We start from the raw sequence: 25,946 nt of genomic DNA, 5'->3' as shown, positions 1-25,946 counted from the left end.
CGCTCTGAACAATAACTGTCAGCTGTCCACCCCTACTGACTGACCTTGAATCCTCATTTCTAAACTCATCCTTAAACTTCACATTATAAAGTTCAATTTCAATTGAACCAATTCACTAAACTATTAACTAAATAATGTTTATAGTAAAAAGGACTTTAAGTAGTAAAGTTAAGGTTAATTTTAGATTGGGGAGTTTCAGTTAGCAACAGAGGGTGATATGTTCACGCTATTATTTTGTTCGGTGGATATCAGAAAGGTTAAGTTGTAATAATAGCTATTAAAATGAATACGGTTTGCTGACGGAATTGTTTGGAAGTGTTTTTATGTAATAAATGAAAACAATGGGAAAATAGTATCTGTTTTGAAAAATATTAATGATATAAGTAAAAATGCCACGAATAGTAGTTTTGGCCGAATACCGAATGTTCGGTAAAATGTACATAAATAAATAAATAATGAATAAATATAACTATTTATATAGCAAAGCGTGTACCATGGATACTAGGCGACGATATACATAATTGTATAGATATATATGTACATGATAAATAAATAAATAAATAATTATAGGACAATATTAAACAAATTTACTAAGTCCCACAGTAAGTTTTGTCAAATCTATGTAAGTCCATACATTAGGTTAACTGGAGATCCCTCTTAGGGATAAGTTCGCCTTTGTACTACACATGTACGTTTTATCAGATGTAATCAATATTTCTTTTTTCTCGTACAATAAAGTGTTTACTTACTTACATATTTGTACTTGTGACGTCTTTGATTAATTCAAAATTCCAACAACTCTACTAGGGTTTCACTTGAACTAACTTGAAACAAATCTATTAATACAATAACTTCAAACTATTATTCTAAAACACCATCATTCATGCTAAATGGTACTATTATTGTACCAAACTAAAGTTGCGTCAATCCGTTAGACCGTCGAGTGAACAATTTCAATAACTAACTTAATGACAAGCCGTGAAGGGGTAAGTTACAATATTGGTCAAGTTTGTGACGACTTTGTATGCTGTGAGAATAAGAAATAGCCAGTGACTACTAGTAATTTAGAATAAGATTAACTACCTGAGTGTTGTACAAAAAAAAAAAATACAAAATTGTTTATTTCTTAATAAAATACATTTTACACATATTACTATACATATTACACATATTACATATTATTATTTTATTTTATTTTATACATTTTTGTGTGTTGTGAAACTTGTGAATGCCGGCCGCGGTGGATATTCGGCCGGGAAAACGTCCCACTTTGTCGCTGTCATAAGGACGCCTTGTCAGGTTATTCGTATAAAGATACAAGCAGATATCGTCCATATTGCAAGTGATAATGTGGGACGTTTTGCCGGTGGTCACAGTTTTAGTCCAAAAGCTTGCTGATCTAAAATTAATGCTAATCTTCGTTTAGGCGGGACTGTTTGAATGTAGTAGTTTTATGGCTATTTTTATAAATGGAAGGAAAATACAAATTCGTAAGTATACATAATACGTCGTAAACTTATGTACCATAGTTAGTACTGTACTATAGTTTGGTGGACGATAACTACTCAATGACAAGCCGTGCAGGGTAAGTTACAGAAATGGTGAAGTTTGTGACGACTTTCGTCCATCCTTTAAATTACCTCAAGCCACGGCTTGTCATGGAGCAGTAACCGTCCACCAAAATTTTGGATATATTTGAAAATAGGAAATAGTTGACAATTGTAGAAGATAACCAGCAACTACCAATAGTGATATTTGGAATTGGAACAACCTGACAGCAGTTTAAAAGTATATTTTTGGAGTCAGGAATATATCGTAACAAAAGAAGATGAAGTAGAAGATTCGACCACATATTTCTAAACTTCAGGCATTATACTGTGAAGGGTAGAAGGGTGCAGTAGTATCAGTTTCACTAGATATAAATATAAATGCTAAATTAAAATAAATTATATGAGTCAATTTTGAAACGCCACATTGCTTAGACAAAGATACGTGAACAAGTAATTTATACCTATATTAAATTTAAATTTAAATGAGCACCTAATTTAATGTGAACGCAGGCTATGAAGGCATGTATTCCCCCTATAGCTAGCAAGTAATTTTAGTTTTTATATAAGAAAAGAGATAGGTACGGGCTGAAAAACAGCGCTGTGCAGTCACCAGACTCGCGGCAAATGCTGAGTCCCGAGCCCATTGTCGCACTTAAGAGTTTGAATGTAAACAATAGCTCTATATGGTATATTATCATAGTTCTCAAAAGCTGTATACTTATTGCTACTGTGCTGTAATGAATGCTTATAGAGTGGTTGACTGTTTAGTCGAATCAAGTTGCTCAGTCAAAACGATTAGTCAATCATGTTTGCTGCTGCTTGCTGCATATTATGTAATTATCTTTCATGAAATAAATCATCTAATCTAATCTAACAAAAATTCCTATTAAAAGCGTACATATTTTTAATAATAACTATCCAAAAACAGCAAATATAGCTGAAGGGTGTCGGGGGTGACAGATGTGTTTTTTTTTTGCCGCGCCGTGATTGGCCGAGGCGGCGTGTCGTGCAGTGACGTTGACAGTTATGACCGTCAGAATGTATGGCTCGAGGGGAGTATGGTAATGGTAGAACAAAGCTGTTTGTATGAGAGCGTTGCGGAACTTTACTGAGCGAATCAATTTTTAGACCGACACAATTCTGATATTTAAGTCTTTGTTTGATATTGCGGCGGACTCAATAGAGGAACTCTTAATGTTGTCATTATGACGGATGAATCAAAAATAAAATTATTAGATATACAAAAAAATCTAAGCAAAATGTATCGCTTATAAATAATAATTATGTTATATACGTTAAAAGAAGCGATTTGCTCTCCGATAGACCAAAAAATTTGGTAGACAAATATTAAATTGGAAACGTGATATCATGGATATTTTTAATAACGCCCTCTAGGGAGGTCTTATAGTTGATTCGTCCTTGTGATGAAGATAAACACTCTATTTCAACGATTTTTAGTCGGTTTTGAATCTAATTGATTTAATTTGGTAATAAAAGCTGCCTATACAAATAGCTTGCTGATTTTCGTTAACAATTTCAATTTATCGGAAAGTATACGAGTATCAGGCGACAAATTCTGAAATCGGCCAATTACTTAATAAGTATCTGGTTGTTTTAGCTTAGTTTCTAAATTCTATATTTTATAGTATTCCTTACAACCGGATCTTGATTGGACTATGATGGTATTCTTATAAAATGAGGATGTTAATATTTATTTAAAAACTTTGCTAGAAATATAAACCACGATACTTCCGTTTTAATGTAAAAAAATGTTTAATTTATAAAAGTATCATAAAATGAATTTTTAAAAGTAATTATTACAATTAATATTGTAAACTAAAACTAAAATATGACTAAATTAAATCTAAACTAAAACTAAAATAAATCTAAAAATGGCCCCTGCCCCTTTCGTTTTTAATTTCTTTTGTTATATAATTAGACGTACAAAGGATATATGAAATTAATTTCATTTGATATATGTCGTATGACACATCAACTGCGATACAAAATCAGCAATTATAGTGGAAGTGACTTGTGAGTCATCGAAGAAAACCTTCACTCGCATAAATATACGATGCAACTACACAATACTAAATGCTGATTTTGTACCTATGTACGATTTATGAGTTACCCAGTATATAGGTGTATGTATGTTCCTATTATGTACATCTTTTAAAAGTGACGTTCGCCCTCGCATAAATTACTGACATGACTTATCTGACGAATAAAGTCATCGTTGGCGTTTCACAATCTTCAAATAAGCTTAGCTGTTAGATAAAATGCTAAGATTTGCAGAAAGTTTATTTACTCACAGACTTTGTGAAACAGATATAGCTCTCCTTTTTTTTTTTTTTTTCTAGGGGGGAAAATGCATTCCGCATACCACCCGGGTGCGGGGGGCGACCCGAGTGGTTATGTGGGACTCCCGTCCAGGCTAATGAGGCCGACGGTATACCCACTAAAAACCCCCCATATGTCACCTCGCCGCCTTATTGGTGGGGTTACGGGAACGCTTGCGCACTCATCCGTGACCCCACCGGCGGCAGCCGCCCGCGAGCGGCTCCCTCGCAAATGCCCGAAGGCCCTTCACGCTAGGCGCGCCAGATGGTTCGACGCGCCTTCCTCTTCGGCCTCCGTCCTGCAGTGTAGCGGACCCCCCCGAGCCCGCCACAAGGAGGCCACGGGCGCCAGAAAACTCCCAGCGCCCGGCGGCAGATGAGGTCCATGGTTCTGCCGCAAACCACAACTCGGCTGCAGAGGACAGGGAGAACGGCACACCGTAATACCGACACTCCTCTTCCTCTGCAGCCCCACCAACGCCGCTACTGCGGAACGGCCCCGCCAAGGTCGCAGGGGATAGGGAGAGTGGCGCATCGTGATACCATCACGCCTCTTCCCCTGCGATCCCACCTCGGCCGTCGAGGATAGGGAGAACGGCTCACCGCAATACCGACACTCCTCTTCCTCGACGGTCCACCTCCAGCGCGTCACAAGCAGGCTCACCAAGCCCACTTGGAGCGTCCTCCTCGGGCCAGCCCGCACCTCAAACAGGCCGGCCCTGGTTGCCTCTTCGCTTCACCGTGGGTGACCAAGCCACGGCTACTAAGCCCCTCCACCACGACAAGGTGGGCAACCCGCGGGGGGAGATATAGCTCTCCTTGCATCATCCCACTCAACCCGAGGTTAACCGGTTCAACCATTAAGGACCACTTGCACCATCCCACTAACCCGGTTAACCGGTTAAACCTGGAGATACCATGGTTACCAGTACAGTCAGCATCAATAGTAGCGGATGAAACAACGCGCCAAATGTATCTGATATTCCGGATAACTTTTCCAAATATAGATAAATATACATTCAGGAGTATATCTTTTACTGTCTTAATTGTTCTATATATAGAACCACCACATTTTTCTAAGATGTTACAGAACGGTAGATACTTATGAAAACTTGTTTGATCCGCTACTTTTGATGCTGACTGTACAATTTGACACTGGGTTAACGGTTTAACCAACAAGTTAGTGGATAGTGCAAGTGGCCTAATTCCAGTATCAAATTGTACTGATAATCACGGTAACTCCAGGTTTAACCAGTGGAATGGTGCTTAGGCTTAGGGCCACTTGCACCAATCAGTAACCTGGAGTTAACTGATTAAACCTGGAGTTACTAGCATAATTTGACAATGAGTTAACGGTTTAACCAGTTAACCCCGGGTTAGTGGGATAGCTACGTATAGAATGGTAGATTTAGATATTTTTGGTAGTAATTATGCCTACATATACAGAACTAAGTTACCTTAGACCCAACCCGTCCCACGTTTCCACGGAACCCTGTAACCCCCATCGACCGTCCTATAATGGCCTCCTTTGACACATAAATCATAACAATGGCCCCAAATGCCCGTAATCCTGTATATAATGTAATTATTCTGAAAGCCGAAGGTAACTTATGAGCCAGAAACTGAATTGATAATGTGGGGGTGAAATTAATTTTGGGATTAGTGCGGTGTGACATGAACATTGAATTTGGTAAGTATTTTAGTTAAAATTCATCATTTTACTGGCTTGAATTCTTAATAGTCTCAAGTGTAATGAAAACATGTGAGCTTTTGGTAGAGGTTTCCATAATATTTGCCCCATTTTTATTCTCTTCAGTGTTTAGTTTCTATCAAGACCTAAGTTTCTCCGAGACATATCGCCCGACAAAACTTAAGTATCTAAAACACAATGTAAATCTGAAAATTTTATTTGGAGCATTGGGTGTTTTGCACAAAAACTTAGTAGTTAGATTCATAAATACTGATTCATTTTAACGGACGATCAATTTACATTTTCATAAATATCAAAGATTTAATTTTAACATGAAAAACACGACGTTCCCGAATTTGTATGATGAATGTGAAACAGAGAAAAGATTTTTTTTGTGCTTACGGCTTACAACTCACGACTCATAATAAATAATAAATAAATATCATAGGACATTATTACGCAAATTGACAAAATCCCACGGTAAGCTCAATAAGGCTTGTGTTGCGTGTACTTAGACAACTATATATATAATACATATATATTTATAAATACTTAAATACATAGAAAACATCCGTGACTCAGGAACAAATATCCATCCTCATCACATGAATAAATGCCCTTACCAGGATTTGAACCCGGAACCATCGGCTTTATAGGCAGGGTCACTACCCACTAGGCCAGACAGGTCGTCAAATAGTCTAACTTATAATAGACATAAGACGGTCTCATTGTCATCGAGACCTATATTGAAGTGTAACCACTAATAAACCACAGCATCGGGCCACGTTTGTGGTTTTAATACATTTGTAACCGACTATACAATTCAATATAAAAGGTATTTAGTTATTATGTTAACGGCACCAATCATGGGACATTTAAGAGAAGATTTGGAGTATTTTTGATATTTAACAGACATCTGTAAAGTTTTTTCCGGTTTATGCTTTAAAAGTTGAATGTCCAATTCGTCCTTTATGTTTTCTATGTATTTAATGAAAGCAACTGCAATTGGTTTCAATATTATTAACCAATTAAAACTATGGTTTTTTGTTCCAGTCATGGGATGTATGATTCATTTTCAAACTAACAAATATCAATGAAAAATTAAACTTAAGCAGCTCTATGGCTTTTGTTTATGGTAAAATGTTGCCAGCGATTAAAAACTGATGGTAAATACTTGTTTTACAGAATTTGTCTATACCATCCCATTACTGGTGCCTGTTCCATTATAGGGGTGTTTACTATAGGTACAGTCAAAAGATTTAATTTGTGACCCATTTCGTACCTTGTCACAAAATTGACGTTTAGGCTGAAAATTAAGATCAGCATGTTGACACATCTTAGGAATGCTTAAACGAGTAAACTAGATCTTATTCTGCTCTTAAATTTAATTTCCTTTACTTTTTTTCATTAAGTCAAAGTAAAGTAAATTCTTTCCCGCAATAGGCTTGTAAAAAAAACTTGCGTGAAAAGAAACACTTCTTATAAACCGTCAGTGTTCACTCACTACACTGCACTGCACTTCCTACCTTTTGTAATGAAACACTTCACTTGACAACTTAATACTCATTTATTCAGAAACCAAATTTACCTTATAAGGGGCTGTAGAAAAATCTTAATAGCGTGAAGTAGCCGATAGAACAGCGACATCTACTGTGAAATTGGGCAACTATAAAAACTAAACATACTACATTTAACAGTCAGGATTTCCTCGATTTGATCAGAGAAAGACCGCCGAGGTCTATCCCTTTCAGCACCCGATTCTACTTCTCCCTTATACTCTTTTTTAATCTTCTTTCACTTATAAAATGAAATATGAAAGAACGAAAGAGGTATGTCAGGATCGTAGCAAGTGGAAATCCGTGGCCTCTGCTTACTTTTACGTGTTTTTTCATTTCCTGTCTATTTTTAAATGTATGGTACACAATAAAGAATATTTACTTACTTACTTACTTACTTACTTACCTCTCCGGGAATTAGGCATGACTATATATACGTACGAGTATTTATGTATGTTAATTTAATTCCCTAAATCCATTTTGAAACAAAGAAAAACAGGAAACGCCACGAAATCATTAAAAATGAGTTTGATAATGGAAGCGGTATTTATTGAATTGTTTGTGATTGTATATTTGTAGTTTTCTAAAAGCGTTCTAGCATAAAAACACCACTTTCTGTGTTCCACAGCATGACACCCTTCTCCCCGCACCCACTATCCTAATCTCGTCTATAGATAGCAATTAACTCGCTTCACGATTACGAAAAATGTGTTAACTGGACCTGTGTATTCAGATACGATCTATGCTAAAGACGAGCAAATAATAAAAACTGTAGAACACATTTGATAGAAAATAAAATACTCACCTTGCCATGCTTATATATTTTAGCGATCTGTAAATTTGTACGCAATCACCCCTAATTTTACACGAGATTGCACAAAATATAACTTGATATATGCCTTCCGTCTAAAACTCCATTCTCCATGATGTCTATAAGGATATATAATATCTTACAGGAAAAATAAATGCGGGCATCTCGCTCGTTTTTTCCCAGAACGTGCAAGTTGTGGAATGAGCTACCTTCTGAGGTGTTTCCCTTGCGCTATGACATGGGGTTCTTCAAGAAGCAGGTTTTTAGGGTTCTCAAAGGTTGGCAACGCATAAGTGGCTCCTCCGATGTTGCTTATGTCCATGGGCGGCGATGACTGCTTCCCATCAGGCAGCTCGTCTGCTCGTTTGCAGCCTATTACATAAAAAAAAAAGGAAACCAGAGAAAAACATTTTCTTGGTAAACTAATGAAATTTTTATTAAGCGAAGCATATTATTCTACAATGAAATATTTAGATGAAAAAATGCTAAAAAACATACACTAACACATACACCTACACATATTAAATGCCTTTCAATATTAGGATTATTTTAGTTTTTAGTTAACAGATAATTGTTGCGACGCCCTGACAAGGTTCATGTTTGAAGCTCTTATGTTTACGTTCGACGTGTTGCCTCTCTGTCGCACCTGTAAATTCGTGCGTAAGTGTGATAGGGAGGCAACACGTCGAACGTGGTTCGCGGTAGGCCCTCTGCTAATTTTACTATAGTTTAATGCCTTGCCCAATATTCCTTTCACTACTATTAGTCAGGAGGTAAGAAGTAAATCTTGACAGTTATAAATTGACTCTTATAATACCACTTTTTTGTACCTATATCCAAGATAAGGTTAACACTTCCATATATATAAGGGTTAATTCTGACAAAATTTATGTAATTCTTACTTTGCTCTGTCTATAGTATATTTACTAGCTCAGACAACGTGAACGCCGCCGCTTTGTCGCCAAAATCAAATAAGTAATAATAAGTTTTTGGCAAAAATTTCATTTTTGGTACAAGCTTTTATCGCTGACTGTACTTTTTTTCCAATAGTAACTAATACTCATCGACACAATTCTAAAAACCCCAAACACAATTAGGTTACTTTGTTTTATCACAGAGTTCCTATGGCCACCTCCTGTCTCCATCATCAGATCATCTCGATGGTACCATAATATTGCATTGTCACCCGACTTACATATGTATGCAAATTTTCAGCTTCACCGGATACCGGGAAGTGGGGCAAATTTAACTTGCAAGATTTGATTACAAACAGACAACGGTCAGGTGAAAGTAAATAAAAGCTTGTAAAATAGAATTTTACAGTACAAATGGGGCTACTTTATAGCACTAGTGCGAGAAGTAGCATATTACGTTACTGTGTCGAACATTTAAAGGGCCATATGTACTGTAATGTACTATTACTGTGTTGGTATTAAAGTAGAACCTTTATTTCCTGAAATAAATAATTCATTATTGTTTCAATGAATTATTTGGTGTTGCCTCTTAGCATTTTTATGCTACGTCGGTGGCAAACAAGCATACGACCCGCCTGATGCGAAGCAGTCTCCGTGGCTTATGTACACCTGCTACTCCAGAGGAGTTACATGCATGTTGCCGATCTTCCTAGCTTTAAAGACTAATAGGTAGAAAAATACTTATTATTACCTACTCATTATTTTTAAGACCTTGAGACTTATTTAAGTGAAACAATGATATTGCAGGCGGCTTAGTTTGGAGATTGCCATTCTTTATTTTTCCTTGTCTCTGCTGTACACGGAAGCCAGATTGGAATAAAAAAAACATTTGGTGGTTTCATTTGCAATCTAATGTAGAATAGTAGTATACAAATGTGTAGATATAAATCTGTTTTCAACTACTCATATGACGTTTTTCTACTGTCATATACTACTGTATACTGGGCTACTCCCTTCTTTGGAAAACGATTTATAGACTGAAGGTAGTAAACGCTTCAAAATCGTTATAATACCAAAAAACCGGACAAGGGCGAGCCGGACTCGCCCATTAAGGGTTCCGTACTTTTTAGTATTTGTTGTTATAGTGGCAACAGAAATACATCATCTGTGAAAATTTAAACTGTCTAGCTATCACGGTTCATGAGATACAGCCTGGTGACAGACGGGCGGACGGACGGACGAAAAAGCGGAGTCTTAGTAATAGGGTCCCGTTTTACCCTTTGGGTACGGAACCCTAAAAAACTAACACTTAGGGTAGGCCGAGGCGAATCGTATCACAAGGCAAATCGGATCACGGCGAAAAATCCGTTAATATTTGGAATATTGCAATCAAATGGGTGCACTAAAATTGCACCGTACATCTCTCCTTTAAGTCTGCGACGCCAGTCATAAGCAATATTTTAAATATCAACAGATTTATAGTCTCATCTAATGCGCTCTGTGATCCGCCTTCACTAAAAAAAAATAGATAGCGTAGAATATACCTAAGTTTAAATTATTAATCTATTCTCATAGAGTTGTGTTCCTGCCGGTAAGTAAGGTTGTCAGAGCTCAACGAGGGTGCGGAGTGTTAGGGTTGGCAACGCGCATGTAACTCCTCTGGAGTTGCAGGCATCCATCGGCTACGGAGACTGCTTACCATCAGGCGGGCCGTATGCTTGTTTGCCACCAACGTAGTATAAAAAAAAATCGAGTGGATATTGTTCTTGTATTATTTTACAATACGGCGAAAATAAGATCAGATATACTTACTTTGCCCCACACAATGATACTTACTTTGCCCCACACATTGATACTTACTTTGCCCCAAACTTTGATACTTACTTTGTCCCACATGTTGATACTTTGGCCCACTCGAAGATTCACCAAGCTTTACTTCTCTCCTAATAATATCAAATTAGAATCACAAGCGCTTTCGATCCTCAGATCAAAAAAGGGTCCCTATATACCCATACATTATTCGATCCTCCCATTTCCTTACGTCATAGTAAAGGTTACAAAGACTACGAAAAAAGATAAATATACGAATAAAAATGTGTAGTGAATTAAGACCCCTATTCCCCGTATATCTTATATGACTTTAGATTATCATATAAACCAAACAGCACACTCATAGAACAAGATTATTAAGAGCAAATAGAAAGCCTAAGCTTAGAGTGCTTACTCCATACATATGTAGATAAAAGCTCATTCATAATAAGAGTTAAAAGCTTTGCGAAAACTTATTTGTAATAGGATTTAAGCTTAATTAGTATAAAGTTTTAAGCGAGTTTTAAACCTTTATAAGTTTCACCTTACCTCCCGTACAACTTTTTAATTAAGTAATAAGGTTTAATAATATGGCTTACGTTAGAACGGACGGTCCAGAGGCATCCGACACTTCGTTTTCAATCACCGGTCATAGAAAATGAAGTGACGGTTGATTCGGCCCCGACCCGGGCCGTTTTAGCGTGAGTCATCCTTTAGGTAAGGAAACTGATGGAGTGAGCACTAGTCTAAGCTTACTTATTTATCTATGATTAGGTATACTCGTGTATTCAAATAGGTCAGCAGATTAACAGCTGTCATTATGAGCCAGCTCAAGTGGTCACAATTTATCGACTTATCTAAACGACTGGTTATCGCACGCCGATATGTTGGCACACATTCGAATTTGATAAGTAATGCTCTTGTGATAACCCAATATGACCAAGGTCTCTAATTTAGGCAGAAATTAAAACACAATTTGCTTTAATGGTTTTATTTTTAAATTTGGAACATACATCTTTGATAAAGATTAACTGAAAGACAAGGATTTAACATTTAAAATATAATTTACACACAAAGATGATTGTTTTTGTAACACACGTAAGATAATATTTTTAAAAAGAACGATATTTTATATACTAAAAGATAAACGTAAAGGATCAAGATTACAAGAAGAAAAGTAATTCCGTTATCTTTATTGCCTCAATAACAACACACTTTTTATGTAAAACTACAACGAAATTAGAAGAAAAATAAAACTACGTAACAACAGGCGGTTATATTGCTAAAAACAAAAATACATTATTTTAAAAATATTCCAAACACACAATATTAACAAAAATGATAAACTTAAAGAAAAATACGATAATATCAAAACAATAGCAGACACGTGTGACACTGACTAAGAAACTCGACACAAACAAAGCTAATTTAAAATTGCTAATAAGTGGTTGCCTAAACTTGGCACAACGTTTACACGGGCATTGAATACTGATTATGGCCAACATTTGCCATGGAAATGAGCAACCCGGCCGAATACAAATGACTACACTAAGCTGCAAACTCGTGGTATTTGAATAGATGGTTAAGGATTGGAACCAATGTTGTTGGATAGAGCTCCTGAATAAATATTAGCCTTCATAACAGAGTGAGGCAATCTAGGTGATGTTTAATGCAGTGAATTCATTAAGGCCTAAAATAGTTATTTAAATTTATAAATAAAATAAATAAATATTATAGGACATTATTACACAAATTCACTAAGTCCCACAGTAAGCTCAATAAGGCTTGTGTTAAGGGTACTACACAAGCCTTATCCTTAAGTTTATACGATGAATACACTGTTAATAACAGCAAATTCTAAGTGAACAGGTTACGTCTAGTGTGGAGTGCGGCATAAATGTAATACTCTTATTATTCTATTCCTGATACACACATTTAGTAATGATAATACATACTTTCTTAGTGCACTACTTAGTATTTAAAATGCTAATGCATGATGTCTTTATGTAGTTAATTTATATTCTTTAACAAAAAAAGAAAGGAAAGGTTCGAAAAATAATGAGAATCTTAAAATAATTCTTGAAGACGAATATATCAAGAATAAAGGGCTACTTAAATGTAACTTGGTTGTGAAACCTGCCTGGACCGGTCGGGACAGGCCCATACGGGACGTCACACGTCCCATCTCGTGTGTGGGTCCACAAAAGGAAGCTACCTGCTCAAGACTATTGTCAAGAACTTTATTGCAGGTTTTATTATAAAACGGCCTTCCCAAATCACGCGACCCATAATAGTGATTATAATAGAGGATTATAAACGGTGATTCTGATTTTAAATAATACTATAATGCTTGAGCGTAACATGGGAATTGGGATAAAAAAATCCTTTGTCGATGTGAAAAGTTAACGAACTTTAAAAGTTTTAACTGTTTACCTCACGATATACAAGTTTGCAGATCGTATTGACTTTAATCATACGTTTGTCGCTCGTTATAGTCCTGACAATGGATATTTGCTTTATTATATCACAAAGAAAACATTGCCGCCGTTTCTTGATATCATAATAACGTCATATTAATAAACTCGTTTCAAACAACGCTACTTTGCGAGTAAGTTTACTTAAACGATAATTTGCTTTACATTTATATTCAGATACCTACGATGATTCAAATTTATTTTGAGCGATGTAAATTGCAAATGAAGTTGAACAAGTAAACACATTTATATACAAAGTCCAAAACAATGGCAGGGAGTTGTCAAAAACCTTTGGCCCAATTGTTTAATTTCGCTGAATTCGATGCCGGAAATTAAAAGCGAATGGACACAATGCCGTAGGCATCTATTTTGATTAAAAAGCTAAAATCCGTGCTTTAATCTAACCTTTTTGCATATAATACGAATTTTACCTACAAGTGTGATTAAATAAATTTGCAAAATGTTACTTACGAATTGAAGCACTTAGTATTTTTAAAAAAATTGCCTATCTTTCTCAATTAGAAAAACTAACGTGGTTTTATTTAAAAAATATATAAAACTATCCTAACACATGTTTTTTTAACTTTGTGTAGTTATTGAACAGAAAACTTCTGAAACATTTAAAACTAGGAATCGGTAAAAATTAGTGTATGGAAAATTGGAGACACATTTTTGATAGATTCAACATAGGTATGGGTAGATAAGTTTTACAAATTTTAGTTTAATAACCACAATTTACAAAATTAGAAAATAAATAAAAAAGTAGATAGCCTAATACTTTTTTATGAAAATATCAATTACTTCATTCTATATCAGTTCTAAAGATAAAGTACTAATCCAACTCGCAATTTACAAAATTATCTTTGTCCTGCAACTGATCACTTTAATGACTCACATATAATTTACGCTAAAGCAAAGACAGGACGCGAGTTAGCGTGAATAATTGTAATTAAAGAGCAAACAATAACTCATTGTCTGGATGTCATATTGTTAAACAATCGCCGTTTGCTAATATCCGACCATTCTCAGACTTGGCAGTAATGGGACAGTTCTAGGCAGTTTAGAAACAAAAAGGTATAGGTATAATGCGCTTGAAACGGTAAAGACAAAGGTGTTTAAAATGAAAGTTAAATTAGACAAAGGCAAGCTGATGAAAATAAAGAATGTAATATTGAATAAAATATATGTTTTAACAAACGTTTTCTTTTAGATATAAGTAAATAGATTAGAAAGTTATCAATGACAAGATTGACACTATGACTCTACTAAGGATCTGGTTACTTTAATTGCACTAAACTAGAAAATCTCTTAAACAATCTATATTGACTAACTAAACTAAAATATAATATTACAAAATTAAAACTAAAATGAAACCTAGAAATAAAATAAAATTATCTACTATAAAATATACTTACCTACAAAAAAAAAACTTGTATGTCCTGTATACTTTGTTGTATGTTGCTATTGTAAGCTTATTCTGGGTATTACATATATAACTACCAGAATTGTAATTATTTTACATTTAAAAAAGGTCTCTTGTTAGTTTAATGACGTCTTGTATATAGGAAAATGCTTTTTGCTACATTTTCAGATCACAAAACTGAATTAAACATTTTTGATGTTAGACAAAGGCATTAGAAAATTTACTTAGTTCACTCTTGACTAACCCAAAAACAGTAAACAATATTTAGTAATTTTTTCTGAACCCCTCAATAAGCCACCTAAACACTAAAACCCTTTTATTTGGTAACAATACCGTTTTTAGAATAAATTCAATTTCTTTGAACAAAGCCCAGCTTGATGGCATGATTTTAGTATAACTTTACTCGCGTTATACGTACCTATTAGAAACTTAAATGCTCTCAGTCACGTACCTCGTAACCCGATTACGTGCTTCTTACATCTGAATCTGCTATTTTGGGAACTGTTTAGTTTCGTTCGGTATATCGGGTCTTATCGCTACGGTTGTTAACTACTCAGATAAAGCGATTTGGCGTCGGTTTCGACATTTTTAAAAGAAAACTGTTGGAATTAACACGATTTTGTCGAAATTTTCTGATTACAAAGCCAATACCGTATCTAATTTTTTGGGAGTAATTAATCACTTTTCAGTATTATATTGTTTTGGAAAACAATCTCTAAATAAGTAAAAACCTTTTGAACAGATCTCTGACTGATAAATTCACCTTTAAAGAAATTTTTAATTGACTTAGGTATTTTTTAATATTACTTATCTTGTTTTATCATGTCCATTATCCATATGTAGATAAGACAAAACTTATTATTTCATTACTAACTGCCCGATTCGAACTTATAAAATTTCTTCAAACAAAAACGTCATTTTTCACACTGACATATCCAATCCATATCGTATCTTTAGGAAATTTTTGACGTATGTTCGAATCGGGTTGTAAATTGATTCAGGTTATTTTTTATATTCTTTTTTATACCAATGACTTAACGCACTATCAACACCAACAGCAAATTTTATGGATAAACAAAAAAGTCACTCAATACTCAATACCTCGCATTGAAATTGACTGATGTTTTTCCAGCGCTATTATGAGCGTGAGTCATGAAGGCCAACTCGCCGGCCGGCGCGGCCTAGCAACCGTTTTTACCTTTTCTTTTTTACACTCCGTTTTTATTGCTTATGAGTTTTTGCGCTAGATTACACTGATTGTTTTGAGCTTCGTTATGAAGCTGATGTGAAATTGACGCAAAAACTTCAGTTAAATTTTCAACGAGTTAATATTGTACGAAGTTTTTGTCGGGGTCTACTTAATCATCTAAATCCTGACTTCTGTTAATGAGCACACTCGAAATCAACTAATAATCTTAATTCAATTTAACTTCTGTTACTAAGCACATTATTGTAATGGTTTCCTAAACGTAAAATTTTAAAGCTTCGGTCAAATGTAAAAGATGTTTTGGTTGACATTTTAATTTCAATTACAATACATTATTCACTGGGGTTGGAGGGACCGAGAAGTTGTTCGAACTTTCGCGATCTGATGCAACCGCTGATAGCGTTTCAACTTCTTTAATTTCCGTTTTGGTTTTTTCTTACTGATCATTTTTGGAGTTTTTGAAAGTTTGCCTGAGAATAATTTTGTAAGTTAAATTGATTTTTATAAGTTGGTGATTTGCTTTTAAACTGGAAATTTTACGAACACTTCGTCAGTCTTGCGACTTATCAAAAATTTCCTTTCGGATTTACTTACAGTTTTGATGAGTTTCTTAATAGTAGATACATTTAAATGTCACTTTCATAAGAATCTTCTCAGAGACTTATATCTACGTATCGATTTCCAGGTACCTAAGTTTACATACTTATTTCGTTACAAAATGTATTTTTCAATGGCAAATTTACAATTTACATCACAATGTACATACATACAGTTCATTCACTATTTTACATTTATACACAGTTTTCATTATTTTAAACAAGTCTCAAGTCCAACTTATAATTCACATCAGTTCCATTATTAACCTTATAATGAACACCTTAATTAGATACTTATTACATACAGTACTTACATGGTTACAAAACCGGCTATCATACACAGAACGAAAAGCACTAATCTCTTTATCAGCTACCTTATCTATGTTTATTGAGGACGTCTGTCCATGAGCCAGCCACGCCGACTCGTCTGATATATCCTATAATCCTACCTGATGCCGGTTAAATACGAAATTACAATCGGCAGAACGAAAACGGTTCTGTGAACAAAGAACTTTCGAGAAACTTACAAACTAAAAGTCCAGGAACGTACTTATAACTACACTTTCGTAACGATAGTCCAATATTTAACACTTTGAAGGAATATAAACGGTTATATCCTTCAGATTAGGTAGGATACGTATACCGGCGTATGTAGGACAAAGAAGCCGGCCGGCGCGCAACGGGACGACCGGCGCGGCTGGCGGGCGGCGGACACTGGCGCGCGGGGCCCCCGCGGCCGCCCGCGCCTCGCCTCCCGCACCCCCGGCCGCGACTCTCTATATAAGCACGCGCTCGGCGATATTTCGTCAGTCCGTCAGACAGAGCGACAGGGTCGGGTGGGTCGAAAAGTGAGCCGCGGGCGAGTGACGAAGCCCTGTGGTTACGAGATCAGATCTGATGCAGTGTTAGCCTTGGACGTTTTCATTTCCCATCGATCTCTCACGATACACTAGTCGGTCGGTTGAGTGCGCATTCGCAGTACAAAAGAGACTTGTGATATTTTTCTAGTATATAAGTTCCGGGACGGAACGCTTTAATTTTTCGTATTAAAAAGTGTACAATATAAGTAAAAATTTGGAAAACATGGAGATATTGCCGGTCACGAATCAGTTTAGCGGAGTGTTCAACAGTGAAAAAGGTGAGGATGCTTGACTTTCTATTTGCCGCAGCCGGCTTTCTAGCTCAGCTGTTGCCAAGCGGCGCGCGCAGCTCACCGATCAGCTGACGTGACAGTCGCGCTGCGCTTACCACACTGCGCAACTTTACTTGTATAACTTTATCTTTACATTAACTTTCCAATAAAAAAAACTTACTTTTTTTACGTTAAAATTTCAACTTAGCAACTTTTTTGTTTTTGAGCAATAGTTTTAAAGTTCCTTCTCTATTGTTATAGCTTGGAATGGGCCGACATGGCGGGACGCGCCGATGCCGGTACCGACGGAGGCGGCGCTGGCTCAAAGGCTCGAGCGCGAGCTTCGAGCTGCCAAAGGAGCGAGCGAACTCGCCGCTGCCGAGGTCCTAGTACCCGCCGAACTTTTGGCGAGGGCGGCGCGGCAGTTGCTAGCCTTAGCCGAAGGCGAACCCTGCGGGTCCCGAGGCGCGGCGGTCATCGTGGATGTTGCTGGCAGAAGGCTGGCCGCGTTCAAGATTGACCCCAACATGCTGACCACGCACGAAATACATCTGCATCTGGAACATGATGCGACGAACTGGACTAGCCTGTTGCCGCAATTTTTAAAGTAAGTTTCTTCTCATAAAACTTTTACTCCATGTTATCAAAGTTTTATAACTTTTTACTTGGACTACCAATAGAATCAAATTTAAGTACTTTTTTCCAAGTTCCTAAAAAGTTTTTACACCAATTTCGTTTCCAAGTATCAGTTTAATGTCAAAGTATAAGTTAATTGATGTGATATTAACAAAATGTTTTCTATTGTTACAGAAATTTAACGCGAGGCGGCACCATCATTATCAGCCCCCAGTTCACGATAGAAAAACAAAAGCTCTTCCGAAGCGAAGCGGAGTGAACCCGCGATGCGAGTCGACTGACTGCCCTCCTCGATCTACGTATCGTTATTTTAACAAATATCAATATTATTATATGTATATTAATTATTATATATTTTTAATAAGAGAAAAAAAAGCACAGCGTGATATGTAATGTATAGTTGTAGTGTAAGCGAGCGGGTAGGCGCAGAGTTGTAAAGAGTTTGTTACTCCTTCTTGAATTCAGTAACTGAATCCAGGGAGGTGTAAAAAGCCCTTAAGGCGCGTTGGGGCGAGCGAGCGGCGCGGCCGGCCGCCGGTCGGCGTGAGCCGCTCGCCCGCGTCGGCGCGCCCGTCCCACCGCTGCCGCCGCCCGCGAGCCGTACTTACGTTATCTCCGTGTGTAGGACGCCAGGCGCGGCGCGCGCCCGATCTCAGCCTGCCGCGCGTGTGATACAGAATGCCCTGAACGATTTAGTCTTAGGTATTATTTTTTGTTTCGAGTTCGATTCTATTCTGAAGTTGTAGGATTCGTGTATCGTATTTATTAGAGGCGATCTCCGAGGAGGTCAGATATGTGTACGTTTTTCGTAATGGTACTAGTTCGTACATTTGTTTGTGATACTACTTTTGTAATGTATAAAATTTAAAGAGAAAAAGATACTATTATGAATGAGAGCACGCATGCAGATAATAATGTTAGAGGTGTATTATAGTGCCGAGAGTGAACGGAGGCAATGAGAGAGCCAGCGAGGGGCGGCGCGCGCCTGATGGTTCTTTTTGCACCGCCATGTGGGGCAAAATAGAGCCCACGCGCGGGCCGCTACCCCGCTAATATATTGCAAAGATCTCACGTTATATTATAGTTATTATTAAAAGTATTAAGTTATTTAAGTTAATATAAAAGATTGTAATTTTTTGTAAGTTTGTTTTGTACCGCCGAGCACGCTCTGGCGGTTTGACAAAAGGCAGACGATGCATTTTCTTCATCCAGTGTAATTAATACATATAATGTAAATCAATAGCCTAACCGTTTTAAAAGGAAATCTAAATGTTTGTAGGGTCCAGTGTTAACGCACAATACTTATCATAGAAATAGAATCACTTTCAACAAAAAACATTTTTAAAAATGCTACAAAAACATTTTACTTCTAAACTTGAAATGTCGACATATACAAAACTAACAATAATATTAAATGTATCAATTGTTTATAATTGATATTTATTTGATAGACCGTAAAAGAAAATGTAGAAATTATTGAAAAGAAAATACATAGTTTCAATAATGGATAACAATGGTTTCAATGATCCTTTCCCAATCCTGAGCTCCCAATCTGATATGAGATCTTCGAAAAAAGGCCTGACTTTTCTATTAGCCTTATTAGAATGCTATGGATATATTCCTAAGCGTCGAAAACAATCAGTCCATGACGACGAAAACAATGACATCACCGCATCAGCAAACTGGTTGAAAAACAAAAGCGGAGCGAAAAGAAAAATACTAAACTGGCCGCCATTTTCCACATTAGCATATCGAATAGGCCCGAGTAAGATTTCGTGACCAGTTGAGACCGGTTCGAACTAGATGGGCGCTAGAACCGGTTTCGCTGCAACCCCATCCAGTAGAAACATACAAACAAAGCCATTAGATATACTAGTTTCGGCCGTTTCTACGTATATCTCGATTCCACGATGGATAACAGATGCATTTACATCGCCTTTTATAATATAAGTACTACATTGCTATTGCGAGTTCTATTTAGGTCTTACAAACTGTGACCAATTCTCAACTTTATTTTACAGACATAAAACACATTTTGCGTAATACGTCTTGTGATTTATCACATACTGACTTGCCAATATGGTTCGTATATAGATGTAGAAGAAATATAGCTTCTTATCTTGGTCTAAACTAAATCAACATTAAAGCCTATTAAATGAGTATAAACTTGTGACCTAGCGACCGGCGTTTAATAAAACCGATATTATCAGTCATAACAAAGAGTAAAATACAGTTTAAGTAAACATAGGTGACTAAAAAAAAAAAAGATAGGTATATTATACTTAATTTTTTAAAAATGCTAAAAAAACGAAGCCTAGCACGTGGTGTCTGATTTAGGTACTTACTTATAATAAAAAATAACTACCTACATATTTATTGTAAATATTGTCAGGAGTTAGAACTATTTAGTATATCTCAGACCGCATTTTGCATCTTAAACTATTATCCATATACCTAAACTCAGGAACAATAAAATAATTAACAAGTTAAAATAGTAGTTTAATTTAAAGTAATTAAAACTCGAGGTTGTAGAGATACCCTACTCTAGGCGCGTAAATTCGGCAAGCTATAAAAACAAGATGGTTTCCATTTTGACCAAAACGCCGTAAGCGTTTCGAGTTTGGGCCAAAGTTACGCCGTTTTTGTAACCAACGCGATCGTATAAACATTATTTAACCGTTTTTAAAACTGGGACACGAGTGTTTGAAACGCAAACATGTGCTGAACCAATGAGAGAAGTCGCTGGGCATGTTTAATTTAAATTTGTAATATTTGGAATTGATGAAAGGCTCCTGAAAGCAGATGTGGTAACCGTGCTGAGTTAAAAAGCCGTGGTTTCATACTCAATCTTTAAAGAGGCACTTTTTAACTTAGTGGTGCACTAAAGAAGGGATTTAACATAGTAAAACTAACACTAAAACGCTAATTGAGTACTGGTATAAGTACATGGATAGGTTCTTCTGGCTGATTTAGAAGTAGGTAGGTATACAATTTTTTATTCGCAGTCAAAATGTCGGTTTCTTTTTCAAACTGGCTTGATAACAAACGTAAGAATCACTGCAAAATAAGTCAATAAACTTTAGAGATTGTCAATCAGGCTTGTAAATATAAATGCAATTTCCGAAACCGAGATATTAAAGTTTCGAGCGATATTTTATCGAGCAAACTTTATGTTCAAACAATTGCATTTCTTTTAGTTCTAAACATGTGACACTGCTTTTTTATGCTCTTTATCTTAAATTCAAATATAATTAATTCAAATTTTATATCGGCGCTGGCAATTGAACAGTAGTTAACATAGGGTCGTATGCTTGTTTGCCACCGACGTAGTATAAAAAATAAAAGGATCTAAAACATTTTTTAGTCTACAAGTTTTGTTATTTATTTATTTTTGAATTAAAATAAATAACTTTTAAAATGCTTTTATTTCAGACAACTTTTTGGGTCCATATCTTGTTAGTAAAATTTTAAAACTTAAAAATATAACTTACTACTTATATTTCATTTCAATAAAAAGTTATAGCACGCAACGGTATCATTAAATGAAATGACGGGTTATGCAACTGTGTTAGTTTACCATAATTATTATCTACAGGGCGAACCCTTTCGCTAAAATTATACATTGTTATACTCATTACTTATTCCTTAAATGCGGGCAACTTTGCCCAGTTCAACCTATTCGAGGGTAACTTTGACCCGTATCAAAACTATGTGTTTTCATTATTTATTCACGTTGCGCTACAGAAAAGCGTCATAATACATTGTAGTTGAGAGATAATCTGTCCGATCTGGGGCCCATTTCTCGAGCCATATTAGGCTAATATTATTAATATGTTGTCAAGGAAACCTGTACGATTTGACAGTTTGTGAATTAATCATATTAGGGCCTGTTGCACATTGTCCAAGTAAAGCCCGGATAAGCTACTTGCCACTTATCTGACGAGCAAAGTCATCGTTGGCGATTCACAATCTTCAAATAAGCTAAACTGGTAGATAAAGTGCTAAGTTTTGCAGGAAGTTTTATCTGGCAGTTAATTGATTCCAATACTTTACTTGGACATTGTGAAACAGGCCCTTAGGCAATACTAATCACCGTTCAAGATAATTATGGACCCCTGATCTCTTTTGAGCTACCCTTGATACGTTGATTAGTTAGGTACCTTGCATTAAATTTAAAATGTAACCTATCCCTGCTTATTAACTATTTTAGTTTTAATAGGTAGCATTGTTTCTTTTAGGTCCCAGGTTCGAATCCCGGTAAGGGCATTCTTTGTGTTCATCACTAATATGTGTTTCCGAGTTATGAATGTTATCTCATATAATAAGGTTCATGTGAATTCAAGTAGGGCTTGTGCACAAATCACGCGAGGTTCGAGAACCCTTTCGAGGGAGGGTGTTCACTAAAAAATCATGACAGATCACGTTTAGAAAGTTCAAAAAGTAGCCGAAAAAACCTCGCGTGATTTGTGTACACGCCCGTATTTCTCTCGCGTTGGTGAGAAAAAAATGTGGTGTTTGACTCGGTGGCAAAGTTGGTTTAATCTTTGTGCTTTGAAACCCTCGCAACGCTTAAAATTCTATTTTTCGAACCACTAGCACAGTTTATTTTAAGTCTTTCGCTCGCTCCGCTATTAATATTAGTTTGAACAGTTAACAACTTTACCCCCTTATAAAACATATATACTATAACTATAGATCGTGTCATTTACGAAGACGCCTGCCTTAACTCGTAATGCCATGTAATTAAAGGTTAGATTTGACAAACGTGCGCGTCATCGTGGATGACACGTACTATAATTGTTTTTATTCGAATATCTAGTCCGCTAATCAAAGTGAAATATGCCTTGACGTAAGTAAACATACTGATAACAAGCGCATATATTCGCAACTAACATTAAAGTCATGCAAAGTAAACATTCTCTGACTCATCTCGGGTGGCAACAGTCGAGTTATTTTGCAATGATTTTTATGAGAACGACCGAGCCGGATAGAAAAAGAAACTGGAAATATATTGAACTGGTTTAAATTCAGATTGCAATATAAGCAACCGCATCCTGGTCAGTTATGAAAACTGTTGAAGTCGTCAGGGTGCCTAGCCAACATGTCAAGATGTCTCTTTATTACTCTTACATATTAGTGCGATAATATTGGTGGTTTTTAGGCTTCCGTAGCCAAATGGCAAAAAACGGAACCCTTATTGATTCGTCATGTCCGTTTGTCTGTCCGATTATGTCACAGCCACTTTTTTCCTAAACTATAAGAGCTATACTGTTCAAACTTGGTAAGTAGATGTATTCTATTAACCGCATTAAGATTTTTACACAAAAATAGAAAAAAAAACAATAAATTTTGGGGGTTCCCCATACTTAGAACTGAAACCCAAAAAATATTTTTTCATCAAACCCATACGAGTGGGGTATTTATGGATAGGTCTTTGAAAATGATATTGTGGTTTCTAATATCGTTTTTTTCTAAACTGAATAGTTTGCGCGAGAGACACCTCCAAAGTGAAAAAATGTGTGTCCACCCCCCCCCCCCCCCCCGTAACTTCTAAAATAACAGAATTAAAAATCTAAAAAAAAATATATGATATACATTACCATGCAAACTTCCACCGAAAATTGGTTTGAACGAGATCTAGTAAGCAGTATTGTTAATACGTCATAAATGGTACGGAACCCTTCATGGGCGAGTCCGACTCGCACTTGGCCGCTTTTTTCTTGCAACGGTTGTCATGGTCGCAAGGCCCCCTAGTAGCTACTGTCGAACGTTTTGAAACTTAAATCATGGCAATTTCGATTGGCGATTGACGACAAAGGACTAACTTAAATGCATGATGGTTGGCCTCAACTGTACGTTTCTCCAGGAACTTTCTGCCTCGCACAGCTAAACTGTGGAATGAACTGTCGCCTGCGGTATTTCCGATACGACCTACAAACCTTCAAGAAAAGAGCGTACTCCCATATGAAAGGCCGGCAACGCACTAACAACCCCTCTGGTGTTGCAGGTGTCCATGAGCGGTGGTAATCGCTTACCATCAGGTGAACCGTCTGCTCGTTTGCCTCCTCTATCATAAAAAAAACTTATGTTTCTTAGACCATGGGGACCTTATACATCTCCTAACATACGGCCCGTACTAATCTGTCCGATCTGGGGCCCATTTCTTGAACTATATTAGGCTAATATTATTAGTGTGTTGTCAAGAAATTCCGGCCCGATTCGAAGAATGATTAAGACACGTTTAAGATCTTTAAAATATCGATAATTAAACGACATGTCAGAATTGACGTTTATTTCGATTCCGCTGTGATCCCAGTAAGATCTTCTATCTACTCGACGATATTTCTAACGTCAAAGTGACATTGGTTGCCCGAATCGAGCTGTTTGAGTCAATTATACGACATACAATCGATATCTAAATGAGAACTTATCGTTATCGTATCTCATTCTTCGAATCGGGCCGTTAATGTATAAACCTTGGAGACTATACGTCTCTGTAATATTTTATCATATACTTGAATTTGGATACATACTAGTTCTGTATTCTGTAGCATTAGTTTATGAGACTGCTAGTTTAACAGTCCAGACGCGATTGATTTATTTAGTATAAATTTCATTTTGACACTTGGAGAGACTTTACACCTCCAAATATTATTAGTATTAGAACTCTGATATTGGGGACCTTTTACATCCCCAGATTTAATATACATATTTTTAACCATAGAGACTTTACATTTCTTTTGTATTGTAGTAATTATTTATTTTAAAATTATTATAATGTAATGTTTACCCAGGTATGCTGTTGTATTTATAAAATGTTTTTATGTACTTTTCATGTAGCTATATGATGTTACTATAAATGTTGTATTATATGTAAAAGGGCCCTTGAGGTCTACTTGCAGAATATTTTTTTGAATTTTGAACGGGACCCTATTACTAAACTCCACTCTCCGTCTGTCACCAGGCTGTATCTCATGAACTGTGATAGCTAGACGGTTAAAATTTTCACAGATGATATATTTCTGTTGCTGCTATAACAACCACTACTAAAAATAGAATAAAATAAATATTTAAGTGGGGCTCCCATACAACAAACATGATTTTTTTGCCGTTTTCTGCGTATTTAGGTTTGCGATCACAATACCTAATACAAGATTTAAGAGCAGGTTTTGTAAGTTTGGATTAGACATGCAACGAATATTCGGCTAGAAGTTTTACCTAAAATGAAGTAAATTAGAACGCGCGCGTGCGTGCGCTGTGCAAGTTGCAACTTGTTTCCCGCTGTAGGCAGTCTTTGATAGAAATTGCGCTTATTCTGCACGCAGTGCGTATTGAATTGCGGATTTTGTAGTGCGTTAGTTTTCGTAGTGTGTGTAAAAAAAATTGTATTATTTTTCTCATGTTTATGTACAGTCAGCATCAAAAGTAGCGGATGAGACAACGCGCCAAAAGTATGTGATATTCCGGATATCTTTTCCAAATATAGATAAATTTCTAGAATTCGCGATCAAAAGTATATCTTTTACAATCTTTATTGTTCTATATTAAACACATCACTTTTTGTTAAGTTGTTACAGAATTGTTACCTATTGATTACTTGTAGTTTGTTACTTTTTTACCCCTCGTCTGCCGTTATCTACTTGTTAACGTACTATTCGGTATTCGGCCGAATACTATGCCACTATTCGGTATTCGGCTGAATAGTGAAATTGCAGCCGAATAGGCCGAATACCGAATAATGGCCGAAATTTCGTTTCATCTCTAGTTTGATGCAGATACGGCTCTTTAAACTTACTTAAAAATAAAAAG

The 25,946-nt window shown here is 36.3% G+C and overlaps 1 protein-coding gene across 1 annotated transcript; it reads left to right on the top strand.

Moving 5' to 3' along the window:
* The first annotated feature begins 17,167 nt into the window (after window positions 1–17,167).
* On the top strand, window positions 17,168–19,651 carry LOC133526149 (protein charybde-like). The gene is made up of 3 exons (XM_061862633.1): window positions 17,168–17,507; window positions 17,763–18,108; window positions 18,312–19,651. Exons 1-3 carry the CDS (start codon window positions 17,453–17,455, stop codon window positions 18,394–18,396), a joined length of 486 nt encoding a protein of 161 aa, XP_061718617.1. The 5' UTR covers window positions 17,168–17,452; the 3' UTR covers window positions 18,397–19,651.
* The last annotated feature ends 6,295 nt before the right edge of the window (window positions 19,652–25,946 follow it).

This window comes from Cydia pomonella, chromosome 16 (assembly GCF_033807575.1).
Source record: "Cydia pomonella isolate Wapato2018A chromosome 16, ilCydPomo1, whole genome shotgun sequence".
NCBI lineage: Eukaryota > Metazoa > Arthropoda > Insecta > Lepidoptera > Tortricidae > Cydia > Cydia pomonella.
This window is presented reverse-complemented; position numbering and strand designations above follow the sequence as displayed.

What these genes read in the sequence shown, in the direction of transcription:
- LOC133526149 (XM_061862633.1), top strand. Translation starts at nt 17,453, where the DNA reads ATGGAGATATTGCCGGTCACGAATCAGTTTAGCGGAGTGTTCAACAGT. An exon ending in AGTGTTCAACAGTGAAAAAG is followed by an intron (nt 17,508 to 17,762) that starts GTGAGGATGCTT and finishes CTATTGTTATAG; the next exon opens with CTTGGAATGGGCCGACATGG. An exon ending in CTGTTGCCGCAATTTTTAAA is followed by an intron (nt 18,109 to 18,311) that starts GTAAGTTTCTTC and finishes CTATTGTTACAG; the next exon opens with AAATTTAACGCGAGGCGGCA.